The 12,760-nt window shown below is 39.2% G+C and overlaps 2 protein-coding genes and 1 non-coding gene across 3 annotated transcripts; all 3 read right to left on the bottom strand.

Moving 5' to 3' along the window:
- Positions 1-615: 615 nt before the first annotated feature.
- On the bottom strand, positions 616-7,435 carry gdi2 (GDP dissociation inhibitor 2). The gene is made up of 10 exons (XM_061761699.1): positions 7,278-7,435; positions 5,008-5,115; positions 4,678-4,777; positions 3,576-3,710; positions 3,314-3,512; positions 2,903-3,034; positions 1,699-1,798; positions 1,383-1,554; positions 1,098-1,297; positions 616-881 (listed from the first exon to the last, which is right to left on the bottom strand). Exons 1-10 carry the CDS (start codon positions 7,320-7,322, stop codon positions 729-731), a joined length of 1,344 nt encoding a protein of 447 aa, XP_061617683.1. The 5' UTR covers positions 7,323-7,435; the 3' UTR covers positions 616-728.
- Positions 7,436-7,625: 190 nt separating this feature from the next.
- Positions 7,626-12,646, bottom strand: ankrd16 (ankyrin repeat domain 16). The gene is made up of 7 exons (XM_061761700.1): positions 11,837-12,646; positions 10,915-11,135; positions 10,795-10,837; positions 10,592-10,700; positions 10,341-10,502; positions 9,913-9,991; positions 7,626-9,197 (listed from the first exon to the last, which is right to left on the bottom strand). The coding sequence occupies exons 1-7, from the start codon at positions 12,166-12,168 to the stop codon at positions 9,049-9,051; spliced, it is 1,095 nt and encodes a 364-aa protein (XP_061617684.1). The 5' UTR covers positions 12,169-12,646; the 3' UTR covers positions 7,626-9,048.
- Positions 11,664-11,751, bottom strand: trnay-gua (transfer RNA tyrosine (anticodon GUA)). Its single transcript is given in 2 exon segments — positions 11,664-11,699; positions 11,715-11,751. It is a non-coding gene; the product is annotated as a tRNA-Tyr (tRNA).
- Positions 12,647-12,760: the final 114 nt, after the last annotated feature.

Raw genomic sequence — 12,760 nt, 5'->3', positions numbered from 1 at the left:
CATCAGTGCCCAAGTTGCTCTTGTCTCAAATAGATGACAACTCATCATGGGGCTCTAAATTCAAATACTGCCACAGTACACATTTGGTCCTTCTTAAGCAGTTTTTGCCTCATTTTGCACAAAACAGGAACACTATTACACCTTCTTACAAGCGGTTGAGAAGTCCAGGTAGTTTTATGATTTATGGTAGTGTGTGGCTGCAGTGTGGGAAATACAATAACACCCCCGAAAGACAATGTTGACATATCCACTTTTTTTTTAACAACCGAATCAACCTGAAGAGAAAAAAAATACCCGAACACGTTTAAATACAATTTAAGACAGTATAAGTAAATCCCTCTGCTTACAAACACATACACAAAATGATGTACTGGATGTTAATTTGGCATCTTTGGACTCTGCATTGTTTTTGACATCAAACTATAGGGTATTATTGTATTTTAGTAACCAATTTGCCCTGTGTTTAATAACCAATTTGCCCTGTGGCGTAAGTGCTTCAGCCATCTGAGAGTGATTAAAAAAAAAAAAAAAAAAAATCACAGCTCCCTTCCTGATCTTAATCCAGCAACACTATTTCAGAACTCTACATGATCAACTTCCCACAGGACCGCCACATAAACTTGGGATGTGTACATTTATTTTGAGTCAGTATTCTTTCTATATGAGGTTTCAGTTTTGGGCAGCGTTCGTCTGTGATGATGAGGAGTGCGTTGTGGCCGTGGCGGTCTCTACTCGGCAGCGTCGCCGTAGATGTCTTTCTTCCCGCGCTCCATCTCGGCAAAGTCAAAGTCTGATCCAGTCATCCTCCGGTAGATGCTCTTGATGTCGTCACAGGTAGTCTCGAAGTGGGTGGTGGCATCGTATGAACGGGAGATGAAAATCTACATGGGGAGAACACAAGACATAGATTTTTTAAATTCTGAACTTTTCGAGGAAGCTCACAGATCTTTCTTCAGGCCAAAAAACCTTAATAGAATCTTAGGGCTGGGCGAAATGGCCTTACAATAAAATCAATCCTCCCTCCAAAAGTCAGTTAATAATGATTAATGCCTTAATTTAGGACAGTCACATTAATATATCAAAAATAGTCGGTGTACCTGGCTTTCAGTGCCATCGTCATTAGGAGTAAACTGGTCACTGACGCTGACAAACTTCTGCTCGATGGGCTCCAGTAGGTCCAGGGCGGGCTTGATCTCTTTCTCGGGGTCATTCGTTTCCACCGTGGTGCTGGCGATGGCGATGTATTTGCCCTGTGCCGCCACGTTGTGAGCGAAGGAGATCATACAAACGTAGATGTCTGGAAACGGAGACAGACAAGAGGTTCACGGCAGTCGCTTACCTTAGAATTTCTATCTCTCGTGTTCAATTGCCTAAGTACACACCGTGCTTCCTGTTAACCTGGTTCTGGGGGATGATGATCTGGCAAGAATTGATGTCGCCCGTGTTGCTGATGGGGTGACTCAAGATGCAGATGGCCCTGATCACCTGGCCCACTTTGGAGGTTTGCTCCATGAAGTAACTGGGGTCGCAAATCAGCTGCTTGCACCTGGCGATCTGCGGGACAAACACATACCGGTAACCATGAAGCTGGAAGTTCAGGACAAAAAAAAAAAAAGTTAAAAAACGGACTTTAACCTAATTAGCATTGACAGTAGTACCTTTACTGACAACATCATCCAAAAACCAAAGCATACTTACCTCCCCCTCGGACTTGACTCCAACCACCTTTCCGTTCTCCATCACTATCTCCTCAATGGGCTTGTTTAACATGTACGTCCCACCGTAGATGGCACTCAGCCTAAAAAGGGGAAACAATTTATACCGGTTTTCTTTTTTGCTGCTTCTATCAACATTTAAAACTGTTTAGACATACAATGAACCACCATATATTAGCTGTTAGGCATTTGCATGTTTTTTTTCTCCCTTATTTGCTGAAAAACTCCCTGATTTGATGTTAACGTGCTCAGGCCAAAGTCACGTACAATATTTATATATATATATATAAAAAAAAAAAAATAAAAAAAATAAAAAACTTGTCGCCATCTTGTGGCATCTATAGGCAATTACAAACCTCTTTTGGGGGGTTTAAACTATTTAAGGAAAATGGTTATTGTACAAGAGTGTGGAAGATTCGCCTTTGACACAGATACCCAAAAATTTACATCAGAGTAGCAACAGAAACGGCAGATGTGTAAAATACTCATCAGACAGCGAACATAGTTTTCAACAACAGGCTGAGAAAATGCGTCAGTGGTAACTGGTGTAAAACTTCACACTCCTGTCTCGTATGGCTCTAGTTGAACATCAGAAGGAAAGTTGCCCGGTTGACTAACCATTAGGTTAAAAAAATAATTGTATATGTAAATTATTGCATTTATTATTATTACGATAATAAAATAGCTGTAAAATAGCTAGAAAAAAGGTTCACCGCTCCAACGTCCTCAAGTATTGAAACACGTTAATCCTTTGCTATAAAGCATTGGTTATTTTGTTCCTTTTGTCTGAGTTAGGTGGGATTGTTGGCAGACTCACATCATATGTACCATGATTTTTTAAGTTGGTCGCATTCCCAACCTATTTATTTTTTGGAAACAGCATTAACACCGCATGCGACTTGTCCAATCCACGCTTCCCTGTCTGTTTGTAAAATGTGTCCACACAGCCACTTCTAAAACATTTGGAGCATCCCGGGAGCGGAGTTATAACGCTTTGGATGAGACTATCCTTAAGATAACGACCACAAGAACCTTTATGCCGCGGGCGGAAAATCAAGCACTGTCGTGACGTTATAATCGATGATGCTCTGGCAACGGCATCACTGCAGAATCGATCCTGTCCGCATTGCAACACATCGGTTGTATGATTAATTTCAACACCCCTGAGAATCTGGTGGCTCTCATACCTGGCAAAACCTTGTGGCAGTTCTCCCAAGCCGTACAGGGGGTAGAGGTATGGGCTCTTGCCATATCTGGCGAGTGACTCACTGTAAAGCTTTATCCTGTTTATTGTGTTGATGCAGGGCTGATTCAGGTATCTGAACAGGGAGATGAGAACGTTTGTGAACATCATCATAAAAAATACATGCATTCAGTCATGATTCAAGCTTTACCTTCACAAATACATTCTTAAATAAGGGCAATTTGCTACAGACGAATAAAAATGGTTTAACAAGTTGTATGATTTCAAAATGTCACCTGCATTTAACCAGACCTTGTGAGTTACTGTTTCTCGCACTTAATCAAAATTTTAGGCATGTTCAATGATTTTAAGTACATGAAGGAAGTCTGACTGTACAATTGCAAAGACTACTGACTCATCTGTGCGGTAGAGAGCAAGGGAGTGGCCAGTGAAGTCGATGACATCCTTGCCCAAGTTGAACTTCTCAAAAATAGCTTTCATGGTCGTCTTGTGGGGGTCGAAGCCTTCCAAGGTTTTGGGGTCGTTTTCGTCAAAGTTGGCAATGTAGATCAGGAATTTCCTGAAGCGCCGTTTCTCAAACATGCCCATCAGACCTTGACAGATTTACACAGACAGTTTAGGCACGAACACGCATTTGTCGTTCCGAAGTGACTTACTCGACATCAGAGCCTCGGCCTCCGTGGAGGGGACCTTGTAAATTTTGCCGGCCTTGTACACAAAGCTGCCCTCGATCACTTTGAAATCCAGGTAACGGGTCACCTGGGTGATCAGCAGCATGCGGACCAGTTGACCTGAGAAAAATGTTTCAGTCAGGCTGTTTTCATAGAATGTCAAATACATTGTTACTCAAAAGTACAGCATTCTGGGGCTCTATTACATATACATATGCTTCAAGTCCTCAAAGTGTGTTTAAAACCAGTCTTTCCAAGGACAAAATAAAATTAGCTCCAGTTAGAAGTATGGGTGAGCATAACAATCGATTAAATCGTGAAGAATTTGGTGGTTGCTATGGAACTGATCATTGATTTTTGGAAGCGATTTGAGGCAAACTGGAATTCACTCAACTACTTTGTGGTCTTAACATCATGATGTCAAGTTTGGGAAAGTTGTCCTACATCTCCACGCAGACCTCTCCCATGAAAATAAGAGTTGAGAAAATTTTGAAATATTCTTTGATTTCATTATTATTATATGCCAATTATTCTACATTGACGTGGCCTAAAATGCAGTCATGTGCACATGATGTTACAAAAAAAAAATAATAATTCTACTTTTTAAATCTAGATAACTTGAGCAAGATATTTTCCCTGCGTATTCAGATATTTTTTGGGGAACCTATCCCTCATTGTTTTCCGTTTTTCTGCTCAAGTCTTGTATAATAAAAGTATTATTTTGGCATCATCTTAGTGCCTAGGAACTATGTTGAAGTGACTTGAGGACCTTAATTTAGTCAATAGTAGAGCTTTATCACCATCTTGTGGCATCTCAATGCCAAGGAACTATGTTGACATGAGTTGAGGGGCTTCATTTAGACAAGAGTAGTGCTTTGCTGCCATCTTGTGGCATTTTGGTGGCAAGAAACTATGTTGACGTGAGTTGAGGAACTTAATTTAGACAAAGGTAGTGCTCTGCCACCATACTGCAGCATCTATAGACAAAGGTAAATCTTTTAAGACTATTTGTGGGAGGGCTTGGTCGCTATCAATCATTGTATTTGACAATCCAGTGTAAATAACTATGCAGTGGAGGAAGGTATACCATTGGCCATGAGGAATTTTGGGACGAGGTCCACGTTCCAATCCCGACCTTTTCCCATGGACTCGGGAGGTTTGCCGGGGAGGTTGAAGCGTGCGTAGAGCTGAAAGGACACAGAACCAAAAGTACACCACGGATGGTGATGATGATGCACTTCAACTAAGCAGCTGCTTTAAAAAAAAAAAAAAACATCCTCAACAATGATGCAGCTTAGACAAATTCACTGTTCTCAAACATGCATGAAAAGAAAATATTTTCAATTTGTTGTTTCAATCTGTTATCCGTGGTGTCTCCTAATAAAAACAAATAAATATTTTTTTTTAAAAAACATACATCATCCAAAGGCGTGATGGAGGCACTGTCAGCTCCATAGTAAGAGTTGCGGTCCATGTGTAGCACCTTCTTCCCCTTCACCGACATGATTCCAGACAAGATGCATTCCTGCCGGAAGAAAGCATAAAATTACGATTGAGGTTAACATCTATGCAAGACAATGCAAACCAGTTAGTTGTACGGAGGGGGGTGGGGGGGTTTGGGTTCCCCAGTTTACGGCATAGTCCTTTTGAAATGACAAAATTACCAAAAAGGCTCAACGTGACATACATGTAACATTACAGATCTTTGACATGAAGTTGTGCCATTTCAAAACAAACTTTAAAAATGTGTTCTACGTAATCCACTTGGTCTGAGTTACAGCCCACATAATTTTCCTTCAAGGAGAAATGGGTCTGGTTTCTTACAGGATATGAATCAAAACATTTGAGTTTCCCTCCCTCAGGCCACGAAAGTAGCTTCAGTGGAAACACCGAGACAACAGGAAACGTTCAGCTTCACCTTAAACCAATAAACTGACAGTAAACTGGGCAGCAGGACGCTGCTCTCCAATAAATAAAAAAAAAAATAAAAAAATCACATGACACCAAATAACTTTTGCTCTGTGACCTTTGTCAAGTAGCTTAGAATGTACTTTAGTTATGTCACTCTCACTTGCTTGGCATCCCTTAAAACACAGGCAAACCTGATGCACTGTAGTGAGAGAGGAAGGATGGCAGGCTTTCACTTCCTTTCCGTAACGTTTAGTCAACGCTTAGGAAGGCTAAACTGACTAACAGAGTACTTACTGACACCAAGGAAAAAGAAGCATTTTTTTTTTAATGCCATGATATCTTATGATGTGTTGTCGTCCCCCCCACCCCCAGATTATCCAATGTGTTAGGTAATGTATGTTACAATAAGATCTTTTGTTTGGCACGAACTACACTACAAACTGTGCAATTGGGACTACAATTGTGATGTGTTCAGATCTCCGGCTGCAAATATCAGCATTGCAATCGGTTCTTATAGGGCTCGTCTTCAGAATAGTCCGGAAACTGCTGCTTTGAAACAGAAAGCTGTCCCCTTGAACTGCTCCAATCCCACGGTCATCACGGGATTTGCCTGATGTCATGTGTCAGCCATTAACAGTTGACCGCAAAACCAAGCAATTTCATTTGTAGAGTACGTCATACTTTTGTCGTGGGCCGAATACATGTCCTACACGACAACATTGCACTTAGTAGTTATTTGGGCCTTTGTGCTATTTTAAAACCAAATTTGAACCTGTTGAACAAAAAGTGAATAGTTTCTACATTATTTAATTCATTATACATATATATACATATATATATATATATATATATATATATAATTTTTTTATTTTTTTTAAATCAATCAGCCAATTAATCGGTTATCTGAATTTTTTTCCTGACAAATATTGGAATCGGCATCAGCATAAAAACATCCGTACCAGTCGGGTCCTAGTGAACACCCAAAATATAGTCATTTGAGGACAGTTAACTTGACCACCCAAAACGTAATATTTAAGTCATTCAAGGCCAATTAAAGTTGACATTTCACTTACTTGCTTCCTCTTGAGCATAATGCTCAAATGGTGACTTTGCATTTAGATAGAATTAGTAGTTGTATTCTAATTTATTGACTGTCATTTATCGAGTTGAACTAAATGTCTCCAGAAAAATTACTTGACACTCAAATTATGACTTAGTTATTCGTGACCAACTAAATTTGTCATTTCACTTAACCTGCTTTCTCTTGAGTCCTGCGGAAATAGTGACCACACGTTTAGATTAAACCAGCTACTGCAGTTATTTGCTATTATATTGGCTGTCATGCATCATATGGAAAGAAATGTCAATTAGAAAAAAAATATATAGTTGGAAGAACGCAACACATGTTCAATTAGAAATTTACAGATCGTTGTTATCGGGCGTAGCTACCTTAAATAGATAGGCTAATGTTAGCACACTAATAATCTTCGATTAATCTTCTCCCGACTAAGTGGCCTACCAGTGCTAGCATTCGACTGCCAACTAACTTTCGACTCCAGCAAGCCTTTCAACAACGGCCTAAATTAAATTCAATATATTAATGGGACGTTCCTGTTTACGGATATTTGAAGCGGTTAAATTAGCAAGGTTTTAGCGCTAGTTAGCGCTAGCCGATGCTAATTAGGCCCAGTTAGCCTTGAGAGCTAACCTCGCGGTTAACAGGTTGCAAAGCGTTTTCGAAGCGATGCGAGCGGACTCGTTGAAGAATTTCCTCACCGTCAGTCCGGTGCCGAGGACGATAACGTCGTATTCGTCATTCATTTCGAATAAGCCTTTGGATTGTGGTGGCGGAGCTCCTTGACAGGGAAAGAAGAAGAAAATGGAGATCCTGCGGGGCTGAAGTGGTAAGGGGCTGGGCTCAGGGCTGGGGCTCAGGCGGGGCCAGGCGACTCCGGGGTGGGGCTGGCGCACGTCAATCACTTGTTAACAACAACTTAGCAAAGTTAGCACACAGGCTAAAAAAAAATATTTTAAAAAATTATATATATATAAATATATAAATATATATATATATAACATGATAAACTCAGCCATTGTAGCCCTAAATGGTGACAGCAAACTTGACAACAAGGAGCAGATAGCGAACAACTTTTTATTTTTTTTTTAAAAAGATGCCAAATGCTTGCTTCAAGCTATTTATTGGAACTTGTACTTTAAATGTAGTATAAAGACTAAACATTTTTTTAAAAAGAATTACACGCTGTGTATTTAACCAGAGCACATATCTGCCTTATGAAAGTCCGCTAGCTTAATGCTAACACATAATGGGAAATGCTATTGACAGCCTTACGAAACTTGCATCGATATTGCAGTCGTTATTAATCTTTCAATAATTTATTTTTGGACAAAAACGGTAGGAACACGTGCGAACAATGCTCACAGACATGCATATATTCTTTATCCTCTGTGAAAAAAACTACTACTATTATTTGCAGCTTAGTTTTGCGATGGTTTTCTGTGTTTTATCATCAAATCTATGTGTTGTATGTTTCGATGTATTATACTGCCTCTGGTGGTTAATGCGCCCACACTAAAAGGAGCAGCACAATGAACTACAGTAAACCATGAAATCATGATGTACTGTTTAATTCTTTACATTCAATATAATTATGTTATTACCGTATTTCTTTTCAAAGTACAATATTGTAGAGTGCTATTTTTCTTATTAAAAGCATTTTTGTTGGTGTTTTTTGGGAGGCTGGCACGGATTCATAGCATTTCTTTTCAGTTCAATGAGAAAAGCGATGACTTGCGATTTTTGAGTTTTAAGATACGAGCGTGGTCACGGATAGAATTAAACTCTTAAGTCAAGGCACCACTATACCACCATAATGACCAAATTTAAAATACTGTCTTAATTTAATAGAAGGTCTAAGTATTCATCAAAAACACAGTAGCGGTCCTATTAAATACTATTGTAAGCCACTGTAACATTTTGCACAGTTTGAACATTGCTTAAATATAGGAAAATAAAAACTGTACTTAAATAATCCATCCATCCATTTTCTGTACCGCTTATCCTAAATAATCATTCAATTCCAATGTATTACACATAAAAGGTCATTCAAAATTGTACCTAAATAAATGTTTAAAAACAAACAATGCACTTTTTTTATGAAATACAATTCAATTGTATTTAACAAATGTATTTAAATATAACTCAATTGTATTTAACAAATGTACTGCAAAGGATTTAAAAGGGTTTAAGCCACTATAACATTACACACAGTTTCAATATTGAATTCAGCGATCTTTCTTCACAAACAACTACCACACATTGAGAATTATAGTACAAAGACTTTGTTACTCAAGTATCTATACTTTGTTTGAATATTTATTTTTCTGATGACTTATTACTTTAACTCCCTCCATTTGAAAACAGATATCTAAACTTTCGTTTTAGCTACCTAAGAGGGAAAAAATAAGAAAAATGTCGATGTTTCTTTCTTTATTATATTAGAATTATCATGCCCTTGAGTGGATTTGATTAAATGTAGTTGAAAACTTGCATTATGTTAGATTTTTTGGCAAGTTGGCGTGCCATGGTGCCAGATGCATCCTGGGAATCTTCGAGCCCGAGCTGCAGCAATGTCCTGGCAGCTTCCGCGTGTTGACCGATGGAAGCCATGTGGAGAGCTTGTGAGAGACAAAAAAAAACAGACAGTCGTACAGTAGTAAACTCCTGTATAAAGAGAAGTTAGGCGCTGTATTCATTAAACTATAAGAGCCAACCTTAAATTTTGTAAATTCCTGTTTTATTTCTGTTCAATTCTATAAATTCATATTTATTCCCATGTAAAGTTTCCAAGTTTGAAAATTCACAGACTTTTGCAACCCTGTTAAGAAGTAGTAAAAATGCTATTGATCACAAGATTCTTTGCTCATTTTAATGCTCATCACATATGCTTAGCATCTACTTGGTAAAATGTAATTATATTTGTAATATTAGTAATTCGCAATATTTTTCACATAGATAATATTGTACTGAGCTGTACAGTAACCCTTCCTACATGGCAGTAAGTCGCGATGTCACGCACAATGATGGTTTTGAACCCAAAGTTAGACACTCAGTTGAACTCCAAATTGTACCCCTTTTTAGGGGAATTTGAATTTGGAGGCTCCACTATACTTAGTTTAAAGTTTATTTTTACATGATATACAATCTTTAAAAAATGAAGGCATTGAATATAAGTAGGTAACAATATTATTTTAATGGAGTCTGAAAACAAGCAGCGAGGTAGCCAAGTGGTTAGCATGTTCTGGGTTTGACTCTCACTCTGGCTTTCCTGTGTGAGGACAATTGCTATCGAAAATAGAGGCATATGCTGATGGGGTGTGACAAACTGCTTACCTGTTCTTCCTTTTTTGTCCCGAACATGAAGATCTGCTCCCAAGTCTAGCAGTGTCTTTATAGTGGAAACGTGGCCTTCCTAAAAACAAATATACACATATTGCAATCGTACAATCTTTTGCTTGAAAACAGGGCTGTCACTCCGGTATGTATTCACATGGATGAGAGTTGTGGTACAGGCGTTCCCTCTAGTGGTATGCAAAAGTATCACAGCCCAAGTAGAGTTCAGTTGTATTTAACTTTGAATATCACAACTTTTTGTTTTTAAACATTTGTTTAGGTACAATATTTAATTTTAAGAGCAATACATTTTATTCAAACCATGAAGTGCAGTTTTTAACATTTTCTTAAATTTAAGCGCAGTGAAAGAAATCATAAAATGTATGTTTTCAGACAAAATATAAATGGAAACATAACTATAATCCTACCTTGGCAGCATAATGCAAGGAGGTGAGCTGCGAGCCAGTGGCCCTCTGGTTCACGTCAACATGGAGCTCTCGTACTAGGAACCGCAGCGCCTGGTCCTGGCCAGTGATAGCCACCTGGTGCACTGGCTGAACCCCAAGTATGTCGGCTGCAGTTGGAGATGCCTACAGTGCATATAAACAAGTCATCTTAAGATGCCCCATTTGAATATGTGATGTAAACCTTTGAGGTCAACATCTAGCAGTGTTTCTACCTGATGTTTCTCCAAAAGGAGCCTGGCCAATGAGATGTGCCCGTTCCTCACAGCGTCCATGAAAGGTGTGACTCCGCAGCTGTCTTTGTGGTCTGGGTTGTAGTCACATCTGGACAACACTTTACGCTCAAAATGACAGCATTGTGGCAGACCTATCTCAAGTCTAATATAAGATACCAGATGCTAGATTGTGCATAACGTACCTCTCAAGCAAGATGCCAACAACCTCCTCACGGCCATGCATAGCTAGATGACAAGCAAATAAGGCAAAATATGAAATGCATAGATCATGCAATTGGATTCGGGACGTGAGAACAGCTCACCCGCCGTGTGGAGAGGTGTCCTGCGCGTCTTACTCTCACTTGTCCACACATCCGGAGCGACTTCGAGGAGGTAGCGGACCACCAGGGGATCGCCCTCCCTGCAGGCGATGTGGAAGGCGTTCCAGCCATCTTTGTTTCTCAGGAACGGGTCGGCGGAGTGCTCCATCAGCTCCCGGATCATGTCCAGGTTCCTCCGAGTGCAGGCCATCATCAGAGGGGTCCTGGGAGAGAGATTTGATCAAAAAATGTCATCAAATTGTGTAGAGATGGACTTTTTCCACCTCAAAACCTATATGAAAAACCTACTAAAATATGCTTATTCCCATAACATTTTGTGTTTGATTAGAAAAATAGCACTCAAGTATTTACCTTTTTAAAAACCTAAAAACAACAACAACAAAAAACATTTGTGCATCATGATAATTCAAAGGGCATTGTGTTGTTCCTTCTAGTGTGTGTGCCTTGTCTACCAGGTGACAGTTTGAGACACATAATAAATACACATAGAAAACGGTCACAACAGCTCAGTAAGCTGTGGAAACATTAGTCGTTCTTCACAGAGGATAAAGAATTTATGTCGGTGAGTATTGGTCTATTGTCTTTCTACATGTGCTGCCGCAATGTTTGTGTGCCAATATCCGTTGTTTAAAGGGGTTACTCCTCCCACAACAATGAGGTTGGTTTCTTCAACGGTAAAAATTAAAAATAAATAAAATAATAAATGAAATTAATAATTAAAAAAACTGCACTCCTTCGAGCCGGATTCGAACCAGCGACCTAAGGATTTCAGCATTTAGCATCTACAGTCCTCCGCTCTACCAACTGAGCTATCGAAGGGTCTCACAACCACTTCCTCCCATTTATCTCTTTTATTTATGTACAGTTCATAATTCCATCGGTGTTGGATCATTCCAAGCCTCACCAATCCGCCTTCTTTAAGCTGTCCACTTTCGCTCCCTCCTGCAGTAGATAGCTGACACATGCTTGGTGCCCCATGGAAGCAGCTTCGTGCAGTGGCCGCTTATAGTCGTTGTTGTAAACTTCCATATCGGTGCCGACTTCTTTTATGATAAACTCTAAAATATCCAAGTGTCCGTGTCGGGCGGCGTAGTGTATGAGAGTGTCGCCGGACCGCCCGAAGTGTTTGTCTCTGGCAGCCTCCATTAGTCCGCATGTCTGCATGTGGTTTTTCATAGAGCTAAGGTCTCCGTCCTGGGTTAGCTTAACCAGCATTTTGAGACCGTCTTCGTCCATGCTGGATGAAAAGTCAGCAAAACCTCAAAAATATCTCTTAGAGAAAATATATATACATTTTTAAGAAAATGAAAACGTTTTGTTTATGCTTCCTGACGGCAAACTGAGATGCCGGAAAGATGTTGGCCAACCATGAACTTGCAGGGACGGTTAAAACAACGATTTAAGTAATTAGAAATACATTTCTATCGTATTAAAAATATGTATATTACGTAATATGACAGCTTTCAATAATACTATTGTGTTACTTCCAAATTTAGTAACAAATTTAGCAGGATCACTCTTTTTACAGATAAACCTAAACCGGCCTTTCAAGAAGGAGCGAATTATGGGTAATGTAGTTGTTAAGACAAGAGGACTGAATCGTTTTTTTTTTCGTTTTTTTTTTCATGTAAAGTACTTTTTTCACTCAATATATTGATATTTACTCACTTAATGTAATTGTTCTCAAACGTTTTACACCAAGTATCACCCAAAAAAAAAATACTTAGCTCTCCAAGTGCCACCATAATGACGTGAGGTTTTAAATGCTGTACATTTTATTTGTTTAATTCAGTGATTCTTTCACGTAACACTAGAGAGAGCCCGCACT

The sequence above is a fragment of the Phyllopteryx taeniolatus genome, chromosome 22, assembly GCF_024500385.1.
Source record: "Phyllopteryx taeniolatus isolate TA_2022b chromosome 22, UOR_Ptae_1.2, whole genome shotgun sequence".
NCBI lineage: Eukaryota > Metazoa > Chordata > Actinopteri > Syngnathiformes > Syngnathidae > Phyllopteryx > Phyllopteryx taeniolatus.
Note: the sequence above shows the minus strand (reverse complement) of the source record. Positions and strands in the feature narration are given on the sequence as shown.